This window comes from Protopterus annectens, chromosome 1.part0 (genome assembly GCF_019279795.1).
Source record: "Protopterus annectens isolate FY-2018-M chromosome 1.part0, PAN1.0, whole genome shotgun sequence".
NCBI classification, from domain to species: Eukaryota; Metazoa; Chordata; order Ceratodontiformes; family Protopteridae; genus Protopterus; species Protopterus annectens.
The window spans coordinates 466,864,127-466,887,226 of record NC_056725.1 but is presented as its reverse complement, the minus strand read 5'-3'; the positions used below and the strand labels follow the sequence as shown (position 1 = coordinate 466,887,226).

The 23,100-nt window shown below is 42.4% G+C and overlaps 1 protein-coding gene across 2 annotated transcripts in view; it reads left to right on the top strand.

The window, feature by feature from the left end:
- Positions 1 to 23,100, top strand: part of KDM5C (lysine demethylase 5C) — a gene marked incomplete at its 5' end in the record, with an annotated part of 2,556,543 nt that overhangs the window by 17,807 nt on the left and 2,515,636 nt on the right. For both annotated transcript variants that reach the window (XM_044060510.1, XM_044060501.1), the window contains 1 exon segment: positions 15,236 to 15,373. In XM_044060510.1, coding sequence (XP_043916445.1) covers positions 15,236 to 15,373 — 138 coding nt within the window.

Sequence of the window (23,100 nt, the reverse complement as noted above, 5' to 3'; positions counted from 1 at the left end):
CTGCAGACTTAAAATTCCTTTCTTGGAAAACAGCTTTCCTTTTAGCAATCACTTCAGCAAGAAGGGTATCTGAATTACAGGCCCTTATGGCAGTTGAGCCTTTCATCATCTTTCATGCGGTCTGGGTGGCCCTCAGGACCAGTCCCTCCTTAATGCCCAAGGTGGTATCCAGTGTGGCCCGTAATCAGTCCATTCATTTGCCAACTTTTTTTCCTAATCCACAGAACAAAGGGGAACGGATACTGCACTCCTTAGATGTGCACAGACAACTTAGATTCTACTTGGACAGGGCGAAACCTCAAAGGAAATCTGAACAACTGCTGGTGCCATTTGCTGCAGGGGCAGAGGGGAAAGCTATTTCAAAGCAAACCATTTCCAAATGGATAGGCCATTGCATTCATGTCTGATACAAGCACCATGGAAAACCTATCACACAGGGGATCAGACCCCACTCAACCAGGGCTGCATCTACCTCTGCAGCCTTTCTCAGAGGCGTCCCTACCAGGGACATCCTAGAAGCTGCTACCTGGAGTTCTGTACATACTTTTACTAAGCATTGCCATCTGCCATTTTTCTCTAAATCCAGAGCTGGCTTTGCCACTACAGTCTTGCAGGGCCTTATAGCTGGTCCTAAGGCTATCTAAATTCCTCCTCCCTTCTTTAGCTTTGGGAATCTACCCAAATGTGATGACTGTAACAGTGAAACATGAACATTGTACAGTTGTGTACACTAACCATAAATGTAGATGTTTGAGTGTATTCACTGTTGCAGTCCTTGTTACCCTCCCTTCAGCCCCCTTACTTCTTTTGACTATACCTCTACTCTCCTTTGCTATGCCCAAAAGCTTTTTGGTGTATTTGCTTTTTTGTTGGAGGTATAACCTTATATATTTATAGATTTAATTGCTTCCCATTAGGAGGGCACCTGACATCTGGGGCAAGAAAAACTGATGTAATGGTGTCAGCTGCATGTTTTATACCCTTGACGACATGACGTCACGGAAGAAGGGACAGCAACCGACATAGGACCCAAGACTTTGTTAATCAGGCCAACTGAGGGCTACTGCAAGCATAAAACCCAAATGTGATGACTGCAACAGTGAATACACTCTAACATCTACATTTATGTATGTGTACACAACTGTACTTTGTGTACACTTACCATAAATGTAGATGTTTGAGTGTATTTACTTTTGCAGCCCTGGTTTCCTGCCCTCCTTCCCCCTTGTATCATTTTTTCTTAGAGAGACATAAGCTTCTTAAGGTGGCTTTTTGCCACCAGGACCACTTTACCATATTTCCTGGGGCTTGTGACTGGTTAGGGCAAGAAAAACTGATGTAATGGCGTCGGCTGCCTTGCTTTATAGCACTGATGACCTGACATCAGTCAACCAGCTACAGCAGCCGATGCAGTAAAACATTAACTCAGGTATTTGGGGGCGACCGAGGGCTACCACAGCAGGGATAACCCCACAGGTGATGACTGCAACAGTGAATACACTCGAACATCTATATTTATGGCAAGTGTGCACAACTGTACTTTCTTTCCAAATAGCCACTGAATGTGAAAGAGTGAAAGGCAGAGGTGTATCTGTCTAATAAAGGATAAGCAAATGTCAGGGTTAGTTGGACAATATGACATGCTTGATCATCTGTGTGTCCAACTAACCATTGGAAATATCCGTTACCATATCTTGCTGGCTACAGGTCCCCCACCATGAACCAGGAAACCCATGACCTCATACCTGAAGTTACTAGAATCACTCACCATCTAGCCGAATACCATGCTCGTGTGATTTTAACTACCCCCCCATTAATTCGGAGGCATACATGACAAATGATTTCTTGACTTTGTAAATTCAAATACCTTGAAGCTAGTCTGCAGTCCTCCTAGGGGAGCAAGTATTCTAGATCTCGTAGTCACAAATACAGGAGAGTGCTGCATCCCCCTAGTGTTGTGTCTTTAATAGTAAGATAAGATCACAAAACTGTCTCCCGTGAAATAAAGGTAAAGCTAGTCCCCCTACCTAACCCCAAAAACTTTAGAAACTTCTCTAAGGTAAATTATCTCCTATTAAGAGATGGCATAGCTAGTTTCAAGCTCCCCCAAATCCAGAAAGCACAGAAACCTATGCAGAGTCACAGAGGCCATGGATGAGGGTAGCAGTACATAGCACCTACCTCGAGCTGGCCAAAGCAATTGATAAAAACCCTGTACAACCATTTAAACAACTGGAGAGAAGCAGCAGTACCAGACCAAAATAAACCAATATCAAACTGAAAAAACAAACCACCCTGGTGGATCCATGGGGTTGTGCGGCAAAAAGAAAATCCTGTTGAGTAGTAAGAGGGAATCTGTAACACAAAGCAAAAAGTCCCTCGTTAGTCTAAACAAGTGAATCGGGGAATTAATCAAGTATCTGAAAGCAGACTTTGAGTTAAAAATGGCCTACAAAGCTAAAGGTAACCATAAGGCATTTTTTTCAGTTATGTCCAGTGTCTTAAGGGCAACACCCAGCAATGTGCAGATTTACTTGTAGGTGGCATCACCTATACTCAGTCAGAGTAAATAGCACATCTGCTGGCTGACAAATGCAGCTGAAATTTCAACTCCCCATCACCCCCTGATGTCCTTCCATATCACTGTATCCTTTGCATAAGGAAGTCCCTGCCAAGGGCAGTCCCAGTCCAATATCTGGCCAGTTTACCAAAGCCGTAGAAAAATGTGGACATGGTATGTCACACGTATGCAAGTGCAGATTTATGTACCTCAGAACTTTCTTGCTGCCAGTCTGAATGTGATCATTGACCATGGGTCTGAACGGTCCTCCTCTGCTGGTTACTGAACCGTATTTCAGATAACTGCCCTGTTGTGGTTCGTTCTCATCTATTTTCACTTTTACCCATTCTGGGTGACACACAAACTCACAAAAATAAATGTCAGTGTGTGAGGCAGATTTCCTATAAAGATTGTCATGAGCAGTCTCTCCTGTTTGGGTGCGTCTCAGAACCATGCACAGTGTTGCATCTGCCAGACCTTTGTCCCCATGACCCTACTTGGTTGTCTTTCCTTATTGTTGATTTACCTGCAGAACCATCATTTTAAATTGTTGGCGCAGGGTCCTGTGGCAGAATCTTCCCGACCTGAAGGTCAGCTGCCTACCAAGAAAAAGGCTAAAAAAATGAGGTTTGATTGGCTGCTGTCTGACCTCCTCCAGACATCTCTCTTGAGGTTGGTGAAAGCAGAGAGGATCACCTGATTGTTGTCAGATTGCTATGCCACACACCCCTGTCGCAGGCTGGCATGGATCCAACTTCTCGTATGTCCTGGGAAGCTCTGCAAATGGTCCGCTCAGATGTTTAGTTCTGGAGGAGAGTCCTACTACTTTGTGTGTAAGCAGGTGTCCAAACCTCCTAGTGTTTTTAGGGCAGACAACCCTTAAAAGAAAAAAAAAAAAAAAAAAGCAAGCACGTTTCCCATGTTAATAAGATCCCAATCGTGAATGGCAGGAATTTACCAAGCTTTGCCAAAGAGTTTCTGTGCCTGCTTTTCCTTGGTCATCTACTCCTCTTAAGAGGCGCAGAGAACAGGAATCCTCTGAGGATTTGTATTCAGAGGCAGGGTCTTTGGCATAGTCCTCTCAAATCCCTTCTCCTGTGGATTGTGGATTTGAGGAGGAAGATTCTTAGTCTAGACTCTCCCTTGGAAGAACTCTCCTTTTGGGCCACTATCTCTTGCATGATGGAATATTTCAAATGGGTCTGTTGTCAGGTTTTTGATATTCAAAAGAGGTGTTATGAACTCCTCCAGATGGAGTCTCCTTAGCCATGTGCTGTACCTCTGGTCTTGGCTGCCCTTCTGGATACCTTTTCAGCAACCTCTGTGCCCCCTGATTCTCAACCTCCAGCCCCTAAGAAACCTGATAGATTTCACAAAGTATTTCATGATTGTAAGTTCTTGTACAAATGTCGTTCTGATCCTTCTGTAGTGTTCGTCTCATCTGGCAATCCTAAACTACTATTTTCAGACAAGGACAATACAGCTATGGAACGTTTAGGCAAAAAGGTGTATACTGCTACCACCCTGGCTTTTCAGGCTATTTAATTACAAGACCTATAAGATTAGATATGTTTTAGCCCTTGTTTCTCTGGTTTCTCAAGGCGCTCTCTGACCTGTCTGATTTCAGAAAAGAAGGACTTGGCTGTTTCTCTACTGGTTTCTACTTCTAAAGTGTCTCACCACTCTTTTATATGTAGTTATGCAGATGCCTCCTCCAGGACTATTGCCTTTAGTTCTGTTTTGAGATGTTATTCTTGGCTTTGTCTTTAGCCTTTACCTGATGATGATAAGGCTAAATTGTTGGATGCTCTTCTTGATAATACAAACCTTTTTGGTTCTTTTGATGCTGAGCTTTTTTTAAATCCCTTCACGATAAAGGCAAGGCCTTGCAGGATTTGAAACGTATTTCTCTCTCTTCTATCCCTAAGTTCCAGAAGAATTATCCCTCCAAATCTCCTTTTGCACGCAGATAGCCTTGCCCTCCTCCAGAAGGTAAGAAGAGTAGTAGAAGTGCACCTCCTGCTACGTCTGCTTAGACTAGTACTACTCAGAAGCCTCTTTTTCAAAACAAACCAGGTTCTTTCTGACATTTTGCTTCCCCCTTCCTTGGATCAGCTTCCTGTATCCCTGCATCTTTCCCTGTCCTTTCCCAGTTGGTTAAGAGTCAATTAAAACTCTTTGGTTCTGTCCATCATCCACCAGGGATACTTTATGGTGTGGAAATCTCTTCTGCCTTTTCTGGGCATCCCTCAACCTCCTCAGGAACAGCTTCCTTTCTTTCCAGAATTGCTTCAGGGCTTGTTGGTACAGGACACTATTCAAGTCATGGCCCTTCCCAGAAAGGAAGGGGTTTTATTCCAGGATGTTTCTGGTTTCCAGGAAGGAAGGCAAATGAAGACCCATTTTGAATCTTTCTTAGCTCAACACCTTTCTGAAGGTCCCTTTCTTTTGAATGTTCCTTCACACCTTGTTTCCTCTTCTTCCTCAGACTTTGTATCCCTAGACCTCAAGGATGCTTATCTTCACATTCCAATTCATCCCTCCTTCAGGAAATTTTTACATTTCTCTGTCTCTGCCTTGCATTTTCAGTTCTCTGTTTTGCCTTTTGGCCTTTCTACTGCCCCAAGGGTATTCACCAAATGCCTCACTCCTGTCATTGCATTTTGCAGGATGAGAGGTGTTCATATCTTTCCTGGGCAACCTGCTCATTTAGGTTGCATCCCCAAGGTCTTGCTTCAGCACCTCCAGTTTATGGTTTGTCTCTTAGAAGAGCCTAGAGCTTACCAACAACTTTCAGAAATTTGATATGGTTCCTTCTCAGAATCATGTTTTTCTAGGTTGCAGGTTCCAGACCATTTCCATGCTGGCATCCCTGCCTCCACCCAATGCTCTCTCAGTAATTACCTTTTTTTTTCAATCTCTCCTTCCTCTGGCTTCAGCCACAGCCAGGGATTTTCTCAGGGTTCTAGGATTCATGGCCTGCACCATTCCTATGCTACCTCTAGCCAGACTCCTTATGGGAAAACTTCACTGATTCCTAAAGTCAGTGTGGCTTCAGCACTGTCATCCACTGGATTTTCTAGTTCCTTTCCTTCCATGCCTCAAACATGAGCTTCAGTGATGGATTCATCATTTTCTTTCAACTTAGGAATTCCGTTTCATCCCTGTCCAATATCAGGAACTTTTTTCAAATTCCTCGGAAAGGTGGTGGGGAGCTTCCTTTAGTTTGGTCAAGGTCCAGGGTCTCTGGCCTCCTTATCAAAAGTTAAAACTCATCAATGTAAAGGAGATGAGAGCTTTCCTTTTAGCCCTTCAAACTTTTCATTCCCTCTTCCAAGTCCTCTTAAAATCTCCACAAACACCACCACAGTAATGTGGTACATCAGCAACCAAAAGAAGACACTGATCTTTTTTGTAGACTTGCCCTTCATGTCTGGGACCTAGCTGTCCGGTTTCAAGTGACTTTCAGGCTATCTACATTCCTTCAGAACAAAATATAGTGGCAGACTCTGAGCAGGTCCAGTACACAGGCTTATGAATGGATGCTTCACAGAGATGTTTCTGGACATTGTCCATCAGTGGGGGAGTACTGCACAGGTGGATCTTTTTGCCTCCCCTTTGAATAGACAACTTCCTCTTTTGTGCCAGAATCCCACGTCCTTTCTTTTCTGTGGAAGGTGATGCTTCTCTGTACCCTCCCTCCTCTTTGTCTGATTCCGAGAGTTCTGCTCAAGATCAAGACTCGCGCAAAATCTTACTTGTGACTCCTTTTTGTCCCAGACTGCATTGGTTCTCCCTTCACCTAGCCAGGTGTAATCACAACAAGTTACCTCGCAAGGTGGACCTTCTCACACAAGACAAATGGTCTCTGATCCATCCTCACTGTCTACTGTTCAACTGTCTCTGTGGGTGATGGGGTTTTGATCCCTTTTTAGGCACTTTTTTCTGAGGCTGAGCTTAGGGTTCTGCAGGATACCATGATGCCCACTACCATGAAATTATATTTGTCCAAATGGAAGAGTTTTTTTTGTCTCATGGCTTTCTCGTAACTAGGATCCATTTTGGGATATCCCTTTGGCAGTCTTATTTGTGTGAATTATTGCATGCTGGGTTAGGACATTCTTTAGTTAAAGCTCAGCTTTCAGCTGTTTCTGCCTTTCTGCCATTGACTTCTCCTGCTATCTCTAAATTTGAAGTCAAACAATTTAAGAGTCTTTCATATCATGCCTCCCAAGAAGCCTACCCACCCTCCTGGCACTGTAATTTTGTACTTGAGAAATTGACTGAGGCTCCTTTTGTGCCTGTAGCTCAGCTTCCTTGCAACATTTTACTTGGAAGACTGTTCTTTCGGCCCTTCATTCTAAGAAAGTCTCAGAACTCCAGGCTGTTCCTCCTGTTTTGGATTTTCATAGAGACAGGGTGTCTTGTCATATTAGTCCTTTTATGTCCAAGATAGTTAATGACTTGTTTCTTAATCTATTGATTTGCCCTCTTTTTTTTCTTTCTCTGCAATCTGCTAGTGAGAGGGTTCCTCATACTTTGGATTTGCATAGGCAGTTCAGATATTTAGAGAAGACTAAGGCTGTTTGCAAAACTGAGCACTTTTGTTTCCTTTCATCCCAAGTTTCTAAGTCTGGCTGTTTCTAAGCAAACCATATTCTCCTGAATCTTTAAGGCCATTTCTTATTGTTATTGTTTTCATGGTAAATGTCTTTCTACCTCATTCTACTAGAGCTGTTACTTCCTCTGGTGCTTTTTTCAAAGGATTGGACACCAATTTCATCCTCTATGCTGCTACTTGGACTTCTGTCCATACCTTCAGTAAGCATTACAAGTTGGATGTTGTTTCCAGAGCAATGGCTGGCTTTTCCATAGTTATCCTGCATGGGTTTTAGAGGGTTCCTCTATGCCTACCTTCCTCCTCCCAAGTTTCCTCTTGAGCTTTTGCATTCTCCAATATGTAAAGAGTACTGCAACAGTTATATGGAAGGATGTAGTACAGTTGTGGAAAATCTTATAATAGTAGATTTCCTTCTCTTCACTGTTGCAGTATTCACTCTCTCCCTCTTCACGCTTCTGCTCTGCCTTATTCCTTCTTTTTTCCTGGCCTCCATTCTTTTCCTCTTTCTCCTGTTTGTACATGTTCCTAATTCCTTGGACTGTGTGTTCCTCCTGGGGCTTTACAGTTCTGAAGTATATACGTCCGTATGTCACCTTTATGCCCTATGCGTTGAACAGGGAGTATATGTGTAATATCCAGCATTTATATTTTCCTAAGGCTTTGATATACTGGCCTGATGATGGGCTGCATTTGGCAGGGAATCTCTTATGTAAAGAAAATTGCAACTGTGAAGAGGACATCTACTGGTATGGTAAGATTTTACACAACTGTGCTTTCTCCCCTAAGAATTACCCTACACCACTCCACTGCCAGTTATCACAAAGAACTGGTTACCACTGCACTTTCTGAAGCTGAAAACATGGCCTCAATCAGGCCTGGCAATAAATCTGATTGCCACTTAAACAGCTTAAATCAGGACTTATCAGACCTGTTGTGATCTGTTTTTAACCACAGCCTCCAGAGTGGCTTTGTCCTGATAGAGTGGAGGACAGCAACAGTCATCCCTTTCCATAAAGGGGGACCATCTACTGATGCGGGAAATTGCGGACCCATAAGTTTGAGTAGTCGTCTTTGTAAGGCCATGGAAAGAATAATCATGGACCTAATAAATAATGAGACAGGACCTAATAAATAATGACACAGGAAACCTCCAAACACTGGACCTGACCCAGTTCGGCTTTGTCAAGGGCAGGTCATGCCTAATGAATCTTATGGATTTCTTTGAGAAAGTCACTAAGGCTATGGATGGCAGTAAAACTGTACATATTGCCTATCTTGACATGGCTAAGGCATTTGACACAATTCTCCACTCGAGTATTATAAATAGAAGCTCCAAACTTGGCATAAATGCATATGTTACCATATGGATAGTAAGTTGTCTCAGAGACTGGGCACATGTCGTTAGTGGATGAATCCAGATCTAGCAAGAGACCATTTACTAGTGGTGTGGCATTGGTCTCGGTGCTGGGACGACTCCTGTTCAGAATGTACTTTTCTGAAGTAAAGGCTAACGTGAAAGGCCTCTGGATGACAAGGTTTGCTGACGACTGCAAGCTTGGGGCAATTACTGAATCCCCCATCGATGTAGATATCCTTCAGGAGGGTTAGATCAGACAAATTATTTGTGCCAGAACCTTGGCCTAAAACTAAATGCAAAAAATTGCATTACCGTACCCTTTGGGGAATCAAATACTTTGCAAATTGCAACATCAATAGCACACCCCTAAGAGTAGACTCAGAGGTGAGAGATCTAGGTGCACCAGTAGACAGTAGCCTAAACTTTAACCACTTTGTGTCCACAGTGATGAAATTAAGATGTTCTTCGTCTTCCATTGCTGCAGTCCTGACTATTGGGTATAGTCCGCGTCCCAGTCGGCCCGAATACCAGAGTATAAGGCTGACGTCGGTCATGGCGCCTTAGACTGACGTCAGTACGTCAGGGTACTAATGCGCATGACCGACGTCATTTCCTCAGTCTTTTTTGCCGCATGGTCCGATGCAGAAGCAATTTTGCGAGTGCAGGTTGGCGTTCTGAGATTTTCTGAAACCGGAGTTTCAGACCGAAACAGAGTTGGCTAAGTAACCCCGTTGGGGAACATTTTGGTTTTTCTTGCCTCAGTATTTAACCGGATGTCAGAAAAAGTGAATAACTGTATTTCTTGTGGGAAGCAGATACGCATAGGGATTATCATACATTGTGTATACCTTGTTTAGGGCCTGAGCACGACGTTGTTGGTTGCCGCTCTTGTGCTAGATTTAACAAGCGCACTATTAAGAGGAGGCTAGATTGTGCTAGGTTAGTGTTTGGGAAGCGTTGCAATTATAATATGCCGTCGGATGCTCCGGCGCCCGCTTCATCCAAGAAGCGCAAGGACAAAACAGTGAAGCCTAGGGGTGAGGAACCGGCAGTCCCGGACGTCGGTTCTTTAGAAGGCTCAGGGGAGCCAGAGGTTTTGCCAGGAGTCTCTATGGAGTCTCAGGCAGATACTTTACTGTTACAGGATGTGCCCTCTCAGGAGGTAGGCCAGGCTGAGGGGGCTTCTCAGGTAACTGTTCTTCCCTCTCTTCCCAAGGTAGTTAGGGCCTCTCCTTCTGTGGCCAAAGCTTCTTTTAGAGGTAGGCCAAGTTCAGCTTCTGTGGGCGCTTCTCCTAGCATTTCGGCTCTGTGCCCAAGAAACATATGCTTAAAATGGCAGAAGACTTGATTACTCTCATTAGAGGTTCTATGCGCCCGCCTGATAAGAGGCCTAGGGTGGAACAGGAGTTTGATAGTTTTGAACAGTGTTCACAGGCTTCAGAGTCTTCTGTGGAAGACTTGCAAGACTTTCCTACTTATTCTGATTCTGATGTGGATGATTCCACTCCTACAGCTTCTCCTCCTGAGGATTTTTCATTTTCAGAGACTCTTCACTCCATGAGGGAGCACTTTAAATGGGAAGGCCAGGATTACTCTGATTCAGGAAAAGGCTTAGGGAATTCTTGTTTTACCCCAGCATAGGCCCTTAGCTATTCCTCCTGTGTTGAATGTGGTGGAGGATGTTTTTGCAGAGGCTTCCCTGAACCCTGACTCCTTGCCTCCTGCTCCTGTTAAGCCTGATAGGTATTATAGGGTGCCCGAAGCTCATAAGTATTTGTTTAAGAGTCCTAGGGCGGACCCAGAAACTGTTTCTCAGGGGCCTAAAGGTGTTAAAGCTTCTGTGGTTAAAAATCCTGTACCCTCTGATAAAGAGGCAAGGGCTTTGGATAGGTGGGGTAAGAAAGTATATACTTCTTCCACTCTAGCCATGAGGGCGTTGAATTGTCAGTTTCATATGCTGAAATATCAGAATTATCTCCTTTCACAATTGAAATCTAAGGTGGATGCTTTGGCGGAAGGTATTGAGTGTAAAGAATTGCTGGATTTGGTTCATGTGTCTGAACAAGTGGGTAAGCATTCTTTGCAGTGTGGTTTTGATGCTGTTCAGGCCTCCTCGAGGGTGGCTGCTACTAGTTCTGTTCTTCGCAGACATGCCTGGTTGAAGGATCAGAATTTAGCTGAGCATGTTAAGACCAGGATTTTGGATGCTCCTTTACAGTCTGATGTGTTGTTTGGACCGCCTGTGGAAGCAGTTTTAAAGAAAATGGAGGACAAAGCTAAGTCTATGCAGACTGTTAAAGATTTTTGCAGGTGCAGCCTCCAAGTTTAGTAGAAATTGGCCTGCTAAGGGGTGGACATATCCTGCTTATGGTTCCCAGTCTAGGGGTAGGTCTAGACGTGGTAGGGGCAGGGCTCAAGGTTCGTTTAGGCCTAGATCAGACAGTTCACCTGCTCAGACTTCTGGTGAGGGCAGGGGTCAGTCCTTTCGTAAGCAGACCCAATGACCTGCCTTTTCAGCTGCCAGTGGATTCTCGTCTGGCAGCTCCTTTGGGAGGAAGACTTTCTCTTTTCAAAGAAAATTGGGATTTAGTCACTCAAGACAGATGGGTGCTGGATATCATTCATCACGGTTACAGATTTTATTTCCACACACTGCCCCTTTCAAAGGCATGCCAGATGTTCCTCCTCCACAAAGAAAAGAGGCTCACAAGCAAATTTCTCAGTTACTCCAGATAGGGGCCATTCAGCCAGTCCCTGTATCAGAAAGGGGCTTCGGATTTTATTCTCGCCTGTTCCTAGTACCAAAGAAGGGGAACACGTGGAGACCAATTTTGGATTTATCTATCCTCAACACTTATCTGGACATTCCCAAGTTCAAGATGTTGACGTTACAACAACTGTTACCTCTGCTGGGCAAAGATCACTGGATGGTAACTTTGGATCTCAAGGAAGCTTACCTTCATGTGCCTATAAGGCTAGGTTGCAGAAAGTATCTGCGGTTTCGAACTGGAGATTTTCATTATCAGTTCTCTGCATTGCCCTTTGGCTTATCTACTGCCCAGAGTATTCACAAAGGTTCTGGCTCCAGTGATAGCTTACTTCAGGCTTCACGGCATTCAAATCTATCCTTACTTGGACGACTGCCTGATTCTGGCTCAAGAAAAGGAAGACCTTCTACAGCATCTGGAATATGTCATAGCAGTGCTAAGATGCCTGGGGTATTCTGTGAACGAAATAAAGTCCAGTCTAGTACCCTCTCAAGACATGTGCTTTCTGGGTGTGAGACTGAATACAGCAGCCCAGATGGCCGTTTTAACCCCGGACAAACAAAAGAGTCTGTCACTTTACTTCCATCAACTATCTCATCAGTCCGTGCTGACTGCAAGGACAGTCCTTCAAGCATTAGGGTTCATGGCATCTTGTATTCTAGTGCTTCCCAATGCCAAACTGCATATGAGGAAGCTGCAATGGTATCTCAAAATGTATGGACACAGCACTGCCAGGATTTGGACACTGTCATTCAAATAATACCTTGCCTTCAAAAGGAATTCTTGTGGTGGGCTCAGGAATGTCACCTAAACAAGGGACTCTCTGTGACCCGGCCAGAGGCGAGTCAGATTTTAACGACAGATGCCTCGGACACTGCTTGGGAGCTCATCTAAATGGAAAGTGGATACAAGACAAGTGGCCTGCCAGACTACAGCATCTACATATCAACATGAAGGAGATGTTAGCAGTCCAGTTTGCATTGATGGCTTTCAAGGAGTTACTTCTTCCAGGGCAGGTGTTGATTCTAACAGACAACACAACTGTCATGTGGTACATCAACAAGCAAGGGGGAACACATTCTTATCCTCTATGCAGGCAAGCAATGATTTTATGGGAGACTGCGTTAAGCCTGCAACTAACTCTTCAGGCAAGGTTTCTGCCAGGAGCACAGAACTCCCTAGCAGATGTGTTAAGCAGACAAATCATGGATCCCCACGAGTGGAAACTGGATCTTCATGTATTTCAGGAATTGACAGTGTCATGGGGAACTCCAGACATAGATCTGTTCGCTTCTCCACTAAACCACCAGCTGCCAAAGTATTGCACAAAGGGGTTTCATCACACAGCTTGGAAAGTGGATGCTCTGTCTTTCAGTTGGAAAAACCTTCATGTCTATGCCTTTCCACCTCTGCCTCTTCTTCCAAAGGTATTATTAAAGGTCAGACAAGACAGGCCAAGGATGATTTTGATAGCTCCAGATTGGCCTCGGCAACACTGGTATCCACTACTACGGAGTCTGGTAAGGAAGCCTCCATGGCCTTTACCTCTGATTCCTCATCTGTTATCTCAAAAGGATGGTCATCTGCTCAATGTCAAGCTTCACTCTCTTCATCTAACAGCCTGGCATATTCTCTCTTGAAGCACAGCAGGTCTCAACTTCCTCAGCAAGTTTTAAATGTGATTATGGAAGCTAGAAGACCTAGTACAAGGAAGGTGTACGCAGACAAATGGAAGAGATTTTTATTTTGGAGTACAGCAAAGAACTTGGAGATTTCTGAGCCTAATTTGAGTGTGGCTCTTCAATATCTTACTGAGTTATTGGACAAAGGTTTGTCCTTCTCTTCCATTAAGATTCATGCTGCAGCAATTTCAGCTCATTATGATTGTGACCCACCTTTGTTTTCGCATCCTTTGTTCAAGCAGTTTCTTAGAGGGGCAAAGAATATAAGACCCCCACGTAGAGCTCCTACTCCTGCTTGGGATCTCAATTTTGTGTTGGAAAAACTTACTCTACAACCTTTTGAGCCTGCGGCTACGGCTGAGTTGAAATACTTGTCATGGAAGACTGCTTTTCTGTTGGCCATTACCTCTGCAAGAAGGGTGTCTGAGTTGCAGGCCCTTATGGCAGTAGAGCCTTTTTTGATTTTCCATAAGGATAGGGTATCATTACGTACTAATCCTTCCTTTATGCCTAAGGTGGTTTCTAGTGTGGCTTTAAACCAAACTATTCATTTGCCTACCTTTTATGCAGATCCCCAAAATAAAGGGGAAAAGATTTTGCACACTTTAGATGTACACAGGCAATTGAGATATTATTTAAGCAGGACTAAGGATTTTAGGCAGTCTCAGCAGTTGTTTGTTTCTTTTGCCTTGAGTTCACAGGGCAAGCCTGTGTCAAAACAAACTATTTCCCGGTGGATTGGCTTTTGCATTGCATTTTGTTATTCCCATCATGGCAAGGAGATTCCAGCTGGGATTAGGCCTCATTCCACTAGGGCTACTGCCACTTCTACAGCATTTCTAAGGGGTGGCAACTAAGGATATTTTGGAAGCAGCTACTTGGAGTTCAGTGCATACTTTCTCTAAGCATTATCATCTTCCTATCTACTCTAAGTCTAGGGCTGGTTTTGCCACTGCTGTTTTGCAAGGCATGTTATCAGCTCCTACTTCCTTATAATTTGCCAGCCTCCCTTTCCTCTGCTTTGGGATTCTACCCAATAGTCAGGACTGCAGCAATGGAAGACGAAGAACATAGTACAGTTTTGTACCTACCATAAATGTAGATGTTCGAGGATTCCATTGCTGCAGTCCAATTTACCCTCCCTCCTTCCCCTCTGTGTTTAGGGGTGGTTGTGTAGGTGAGTTTACATGCTTATATTTTTTGTATATATTGTTGTATATATTGTACATGTTTTTTGGTGCAGGTTGTTTTTGAGACTTGTCTTTTTGGGTCTTCTGACATCTGGGGCAAGAAAAGACTGAGGAAATGACGTCGGTCATGCGCATTAGTACCCTGACGTACTGACGTCAGTCTAAGGCGCCATGACCGACGTCAGCCTTATACTCTGGTATTCGGGCCGACTGGGACGCGGACTATACCCAATAGTCAGGACTGCAGCAATGGAATCCTCGAACATCTACATTTATGGTAGGTACAAAACTGTACTTTGTGCTGTACTCTGCCCTCATTAGACCAATAAGTACAATGCTCCATTTGGCATGTACTTGATTTGGCTGAACAGCTGGGGCGACCTCAGAGGTTACTCAAAAAACAAACTACAGGGTGTAAACAACATGTCCTGTGCAGATAGACTAAAAGCACTATCCCTCTACTGTGTCTCCTACCGACTATTAAGGGTGACCTGTGCCCCCTTCAAATGCAGTTTAGATCAATGGATGTGAATCTCAAATTCACATGTGGGGTAGCTCGTGTGTCCCTTATGGACAGGGGCAATCTGTAAGAAGCTCAAGTCATAGGCACAAACCTATGCAATCATCTTGCCCTTAGGGGCCATATGGGTTATATTGGCTAGGCTTGTAAGGGCCCTTAAACCATTAGCCTAGTGATCTCCTTTGAACCTTTCTGCTGCATTGTTGACATTTCTGTTGCATATTGTATGCTGTTTTATGTACCTACTAGAGCTGCACTTTATCCTTTTTCGGTGCCATTTTTTGTGTTGAAATGTTAGCTATATAAGTTTTGCAGCCTCTCTTATTATAATAATGTATGTAGTTTGTATTGGAGAGAATGTTCCTTGAAGTTTGTTGGTTGCTTCATATTCCATGTAGTTTTCCCTGATGCATGGTAAAATTGCAGCACTGAATCAAGATATTGTTCATTGCTGAAGTCTAGTCAAGTGCCATTTTTTTCTTGCCCAGTAATTGTTTCCTTTGTTCCATGTGTAATTTCATCTTTATTTTTTTCTAGCAATGTAAAGCTCGACCTCTCTATGACAGTGAAGAGATTGATAAAGAATATAAGCCTCACAGCATTCCACTACGCCAGTCTGTCCAGCCACCCAAAACCAATAGTTATGGTCGTCGTGCAAAGCGTCTTCAGGCTGATGTGAGTATTTATTGGTAAAGGTAAAAAATATCCTTTTTTGACAGCTGACTGGCAGTAACTGCTTAAGGACATGCTTGTCTTGAATGTGCAAAATACCATTTTACCTTTTCTCTTTTATTCTGATTGTATGGTGTTTTGAACCATACAGCAGAATTATATAAGCATTACTCTGTTTTTCTTGAGTGGTAATACCTGCTAACATACCCTGACTTCACATTTGGGTTTTATATTAGATTCTTAGAGAAGCTGATTTGGCTGTGTGCATCATTGTAAGGAGTGGGTCTCCTGCTTCAATTTATATCTACTTTGTTTTTGTGATAAATTTGTATTTTATTCTATACACAATCTAAAGAAGGTACATCTTTTCTCTTATTTGTGTTCTTTGGTTAAGAAAATTACCAGCTCTTGCAGTTTAAGTTTTTGGATGACGAAGTATGATCCCCTGTTGTTTCCATGCTTGTTGCACTGAATACACAACACTTGTCTAGTGCTGCGTCTGATGCCAGAAGTTTAGTCATGATTAATGTTACAGAAAGAACCTTATAGACATCACTCACCTGCAGTACATACTTGATGAGAGAATCTGTACCCAAACTGAAAAGACTGACAGCCAGTCCATATTAAAGGCGGTCTCTATTAGAACACATTACCATCCTTCCCCAGGTCATTTTCTACTCTTCCTACTGCACAGACCCATTAGCCTTTGGAGGCAAAGGGAGGAGGAGAGAGAGGGCAATTTAAAGAGCCAGATGCACGCAAGTGTTAATATTTAGATGCAAATTGACCCAAAAGTAATAGCAGAATATCGCTGTACATATTTCAGTCTTTAGCATCGTACTTCCAGTAGAAAGAAAAAATAGTGAAACTTCATTCTTATTTGCTGCTGACTGCAAGATCTGATGAATCAAGTTTGAATAATTTGTTTTATTCTTATCTTTAGGCACAGCATTTACTGTGAAATAAATGTAATGGGATTACTAGAATCCACATATAAGCAGGAACAGTCGGTCCTCAAGGGTGCCGGGGAGTGTCTGCATACGTCAACAGTTAAAATTTGAAAAACGCTGTCAGAAGGAATAGAACTGTCACTGTTATTTGCCAAGGGAAACGTTTCTCCTGTTAGGTTGCTATACATAATTATCTAAATTCTGTTAGTTTTTTTCAGACTGCTAGCAGATAAATGTGAATGTCTTGTTCTATCACCAGTCCAGTTGTACATCTTGAATTCCTCCATTGAGCAGATACTGAGATTTTGCATCACTGAACACAACCAGTTTTAGAGATGACATTCACTAAGGGATGGTACTTAAGGTAGTAGTTCTAGTGGTGCAGCGGTTAGTGTTTTCCCCAGGAAAGAGGCATAATTTTTCAGCTTTGACCATGAAACATACTAGGGTGTCTCACTGTCTGTCGTCCTTCCAACCTTAAAAATAAAGTTAAGCAACCAACTTTAGAAACCACAGCAGGCTAGCAATTTGCCTCAGTCGCAGGTAGGTGACTGCTGTGGCTAAAGCTGGTTCCTCAGACAGCTCATCTTTTAACCGCGATCCGTCTGGTGTAGCACCTACACCCACTGTGGAGATGTGGTTAGCTGTTTACTCTGCAGCTTTTGGGAGTCCCCCCATGAGAAAGTTAGTCACTCTCGTTAGTCTTTGGTGAGGGAACAGAGTGCTTCCCGCTTTCACCAGAATGTTGTGCCCATATACAGGTAAGCTGCTGTTGCCATTAACAACACTGTTGGCCCTATTTTTCCTGTCAGAAGAAACAGAAAACTTAACAATGTATCTACTCTTCAGATTTCCCTAGAAAGGAGTAGTTTACTAGATTTGGCTCAGTGTTGAATTCAGGCTGTTGATCCTTCTTATAAGGTAGTTTCTGCTATTATATAAAAAAAATGCCTCTTTTAAAAAAAAAAAAAAAAAAAAAAAAGAGTCCGTATTCTGAATCTGGACATGAAGAAGGGACAAATGCACGGTTTCCTCTTCTGATTGAAACTCGGAGGAAAGCGCAGCATATGATTCTCCCTTTAGGGTTTCTCTTCCTTTCAGAGTGTTTCGAGATATGCCAGTTTTTTTCACTGGAAAACACTGATATTTCTCAGCCCCAATGAAAATACTATGAGCTGTTGCAGATGGAATTTTTAGAATCTTCACCCAGTCCTCCTGTGCTGTCAGCTTTGGAGGATATGTTAGTTTTTCAGACACACCTGTTGTTCCTAAAAAGGTACTTTGGTTGTATAAAGTTCCTCAGTCTTTTAAGTTTTTATGCCCTTACCAAACCTGACTCAGCAGCTATAGCTTTCGTTAATCCAGCTGCTGCTAAACATTTAGTTAATTCCAGTCCTACACTTTCTGTGACAAGAATGGGAAAATAAATGAGAATAGAGTGGACTTCTAAGATGGCTGCACACTGATCAGTTGCTTAACTTCAGCTCTGCCAGTGTGAAAAAATTGAGAGAGATTAGAGCCAGGGACTGTGCCACTTTTAGGAAATTCAGTTACTCACTAGTAAATACACAGCACTGATGCCAGCAAAGAAGAAACTAGGAGAGCCTGAAAGAAAATCATTTAGAAAAGGTAAAGAGAAAACACTGACTAGGAAGAATCCGGCAGTTGATAAGCAAAAAGAAGTTCAAGCCCCAACTTTGATGCAACACATGGCTTAAAGTATTGTAGAGGAAAAAAGTTAATGTGCTTACAACTGATTACTCCAATTTTTTTTATTTTAATCAACTCAAATAAAAAAAGATGAAAAATGGAAGAAGTTTTAAACAGATATCCATATGAACTGATTAAGCTGCAAAAGTCAGAGGTCGAAACAAAGAAAAGGTTGTCTGAGTGTGACTGCTCAAGAAGAGATGTTTCAAAAAAAGGTGGGATTAGAGGACAGAGCACGCAGGGAAAGCATGAGATTTTCTGCTGTACCATACAAACCGGAAGGAACAGACGGTATTAATATTATAAAGGTACAAATAAGCAATTGGGTTGGTATTCCACAGTAGGATTTGTTAATTGAAAGGGCACATTGTGTGTATGCTGCAAACCTGGCCATGAGAAAGTAACCAACACCTGTATGACTAAAGATGCAATCCTACCAGTAGAAAGAGTTGCATTGATCCTGACATTGTGGCTGAAGGGCAACGTATTAAAATCTGGAGACAGTAGTGAGTTTGGGGGAAAATTCACTGTACCTCAGGCATAAGAGAAGCAAATATGTCCCATCAGTCAGAGAATGTCATGAAGCATGTGCGAGATTCAAGCTGGTGTATCCAGCTGTTATCAGAATATTTTTGTTATGGAGGGCCAGTCATTTTTGATGTACAACAGGCTAAAGAGGAAATACAAAAGTTTTCTCAACAAAATTGAGCCGCCAAGCAGAAGGGGACTTTGCTTCTCATTCTTCTAATAATAAAGCTGTTGGATACTGCCAGTGAAAAATTTTTCAGTGTTCCATAGGAAATTGCTTGAGAGAGAGAACCACAGGAGTTGACTTGAAGAAGCACCTTGGAATTGAACTACAGTCTGTATGTGGGAGATGTAGATGAATAGGAGGAACACCAGCAACACAGAAATTAAGTGTGTGTGTGAGATTCAAAGCATCGAACACATTTGTTTAATATGGCTGTACAAGAAAAAGTGGAGGACTTCCAAGATGGCTGCGTATTGAGTAACAGCTTGACTGTAGCTCTTCCAGTATGTAAACAAAAACTCAACTGAGAAGACCAGTAGACTTTTGTGTTTATGGGTAAGTTTCAGTAGTTGGCTAGTAAGTCTACTGCTTGGATGGAAAAAATAAATACAGCGCACCTGGAAAAAATCAGCTACAAAAAGTGAGGAAGAAACACTGAATGGGGAAAGTTTTGTAGCTGTTCAGCAAAAAAAAGCAATGCAACCTTCTGATATGACTTCCAGTAACCTACTGAAAGATATAACAACTGCACATAGACCTGGTTAAAATAAACAAAACGCTGATGGAGTATATCAACACAAACAACAAAAGGCTGGAAAAAATGGATGAAGCTTTAAACATATTCAGATGAGTTGATAAAGTTGCAAAAATCAGAGGTTGAAAGTAAGAAAAAGCTGACTGAATAATGAGACTGCTCAGGAAAAAATAAAAAAAAAGAATTAGAGGACAGAGCATATAGGGAAAAACTGAGATATTCAGCTATACTGGAGAAGCTGGAAGGAACAGATTGCATTAATTTTATGAAGGGACAAGTAAGTAACTGGGCTGGTATTCCACAGCAGGAGTTGTTAGTTGAAATGGCACATCGTGTGAATGCTGCAAACCTGGCAATGAGAAAGCAACCTAGCCCTTTAATAGTAAAGATGCAATCCTACCAGCAGAAGGGGTTGGTTTTGACAAAACTGGCAGGAGGACAAAAAAGTTATAGACAAGAGGGTTTGTGGAGAATGGTTACTCCTTGTACACCAGGCAGAAGAGGAGTAAATTCAATCCACTCTTCATGGAATGTTGAAACGCAGGTGTGAGATTCAAACTGCTATACCCAGCTGTCTTCAATGTATTCTTCTCTGGAGGGACAAAATGTTTTTTTCATGAAATACATGCTAAGGAGGAAACCGAGAAAGTTGTCCAAAAAAAACTGAGCTGTGAAATAGGTGATTCTGCTTCCTATTCTGGTAATAGACCACAGATAAGACTGTACCTGTGAAACCTTTTCCACTGTTTCAAAGGAAAATGTTGGTGAGAAGGAAGGGAGCATGAAAGTTGACTAGAAGAATTGAGAGTACATTGGAAATGAAGCAAATACAGGATTTGAGAGGTGGAGCTGAACAATAATAAAACCAGTAACTTAATGTGGGATTACAATTTATTAACTATATTTGTGAAATGTAACAGAGAAAATCTGGAAATATTGGACATTTTCAGAATTTGTCGGACTTGTAAGGGACTCTAAATTATATGCCATACTTCATGTCATTAATGTTCAGAGAAATGCTTTGGGAAGGGAAGAGAGGGGAGAACGTTAACTAAGTAAAGAAAACATTTTTTCTTAATGGTACTATTTTTGTGGTGTGTTTTTTTTTAAATGCTGTAAAGTGTTCTCATTTATTCTTAATTGTAATGAGGGTTGTACATAGGTGCTGCTTGCTGTTCCTCTTTTTCTTTTTCTCCCTTCTCTCTTTATTCTAAAGTTTTAAGAAATTTAAGCACTGCAATGTAAAAAAAAGTGTAGTTAAAAGAGCATGATAAAAGAAAAAAAATTAATGTGATTTTTCTCATTCTTGCATGGGGGAATGACTGGGTTAAGGACCTTAGATTTAGTAACAAGTTTTAAGAGAAGGCAAGTAAATGAAGAATATTGAGTATTATAAGGGGTTTTTTCTAGAAAATGAATGTATGCTTAGTAGCAATTCTTTATCAGACCACCATGTCTTCATGGAAACAATGTGAGAAAGAGAAATCGACTCTCTGGTTCTCTTGACTCCATGGAGGCAATCCAATAATGAGAAATTGGCTGTCTGGTTCTTATGTCTCCATGGAGACATTCTGAGAGAGAAATTGGTTGTATTCTGGTGGACACTAACTGGTTGGGGGGGGGGGGAGAGAAAAACTGGCTAGGCAATAATGTTCTCTGAAAGCAACCAGGAGTTTTCCCAGCAGGGAGAGTTATAAAGATAAGACAAAACTAGTTAGCACTTAGTTGAAGCACCGCCTGCACCATGCATGTTAGCATGGATAACCTTTCTTTTAGGTTAACTCAAGTCTGTAGCTGTCAGTTTCGGACATTTGTTCTTATTAGAAGGGTAAAACTTCAATATTGAAGACATAGTTTTGTGTGTTAGTATTAAGCTAATAAGGTTTAGAGGGTTATTGGGGCTTTTGTTTTGTTTTTTCTTTCTTTCGAGGACTTTCAGTAAAGCAAAAAGTTTTTCAAGACATGACATAGCCTAAAATGGATATGACAACAGCTTCAGTCTGCCAAACAGTGTTTGCATGTAACACAAAAGCTTTAACTAGACATTTAAGAAAAAATGTGTTCATAAAAGCTGGGAATAACTTTAATACAGTGATGTTTTCTGTAATTTCAGTAAATGTCAATGATCCCACAGATAAATGCAAGAAAGTGTAGTGAACTGTATTAAAATGTAGAGTGCAAATAGCTATGTCAGAGGAGAGACACTTTGATAAAGAAAGGTTTTCAGTATGGTTATTCAGAGGAAAAGATGTGTACTTATATTAATTACAAGAGGAGCTCTAATAGTGATAGAAGAGGATCTTCTTTCTTTTGGCTGTTCCCTTTAGGGGTTGCCACAGAGTATCATCTGTTTCCATTTCTTCCTGTTCTCTGCATCTTTCTCTGTCGCACCAACCACCTGCATGTCCTCTCTCACCACATCCATAAACCTTACACTTAGGCCTTCCTCTTTTCCTCTTACCTGGCAGCTTCATCCTTGGCATCCTTTTCCCAATATACCGAGCATCCCTCCTCAGCACATGTCCAAACCAACGTAATCTCACCTCTCTGGCTTTGTCTCCAAAATGTCCAACCTGGGCTGACCCTCTAATATACTTATTCCTAATCCTATCCGCTGTTGTCACACCCAGTGCAAATCTTAACATCTTTAACTCTGCCACGTCCAGCTCTGACTCCTGCCTTTTTTTCAATGCCACTGTCTCCAGCCCATATAACATAGCTGATGTTCTTCTTGTTTCACTGTTGCAGTCATCACACTAGGGTAGGGTTATCTGCCTGCAGGTAGCCCTCAGATGGCCTGAATACTAGAGCCTTAGTATTTCTGCGTCTGATGCTGTCGTTTCTTCCATGACGTCAGGGGTATAAAAACAGGCAGCCGACGTCATTATGTCAGTCTTTCTTGCCGAGGAGGAGCCCGAAGCAGAAGCAGTTGGCAAGTGCCGGCTGGCAGTTACCTGAAATTTTCGTTTTTCGAGTTGATAATCTTGAAGTCTTCTGAAGCCAAGTACCCCGTTGAAGATCCTTTTTTCTTGCTCTAACCGATAGAAAAAGTTAACAATTGGCTTGCCTGTAGAAAGCAAATACTTCAGAGATTTTCATTCGTACTGCGTCACCTGTTTAGGCCCAGACCATGACGTCCCTCGCTGTTAGTTTTGTGCCTTAACGCCTGAAACATTAGTCGGGCTATTTTTGTGGCTAAATTATTTCGCGCTCTATTTCCTTATTCCGAAATGGCTTCGGTAAGCCATCTGACTACCTGTCTTCTGAAAAAAACATAAGGATAAAGACAGACCGCATAAGTCCAAAACTGCCGACACTTCCATTAAGCTAGTCGCCAGTCCACCGGTACTCTGTGCGGTTCCTTTACAGCCCCTGATGCCCGCTTCTGTGGATTCACAGGCCTCTGCTGAGATCCATTTGGAGTCCGGTATGCCGCAAGATGCTTCTTCGACTATGGAACCAGCGGATGTCTCTACCTCGGATGGGTCCAGAGCCACTGTGCAGGCACTGGCTTCTGAGGGTGTTTTCCAACCTACCGATGTTTGAATCAGATGACTTTTTAAGCCAAAATTGAGTTTCTTAGGCGCAGAGTATGCACTACGCCTAGAAAACCGATGACCAAAGTGCATGCTCAGGCCGCCATGCCACAAAAACAAATGCTTAGAATGGCTGAAGACCTTATAGCACTAATTAGGGGAAGCCAACCTTCCCCTGCTAAGAGACAAAGAATTCAGTTGCCTTCAGATTTTATAGACCAGGAGTCCATTGACTCTGACCTTTCTGA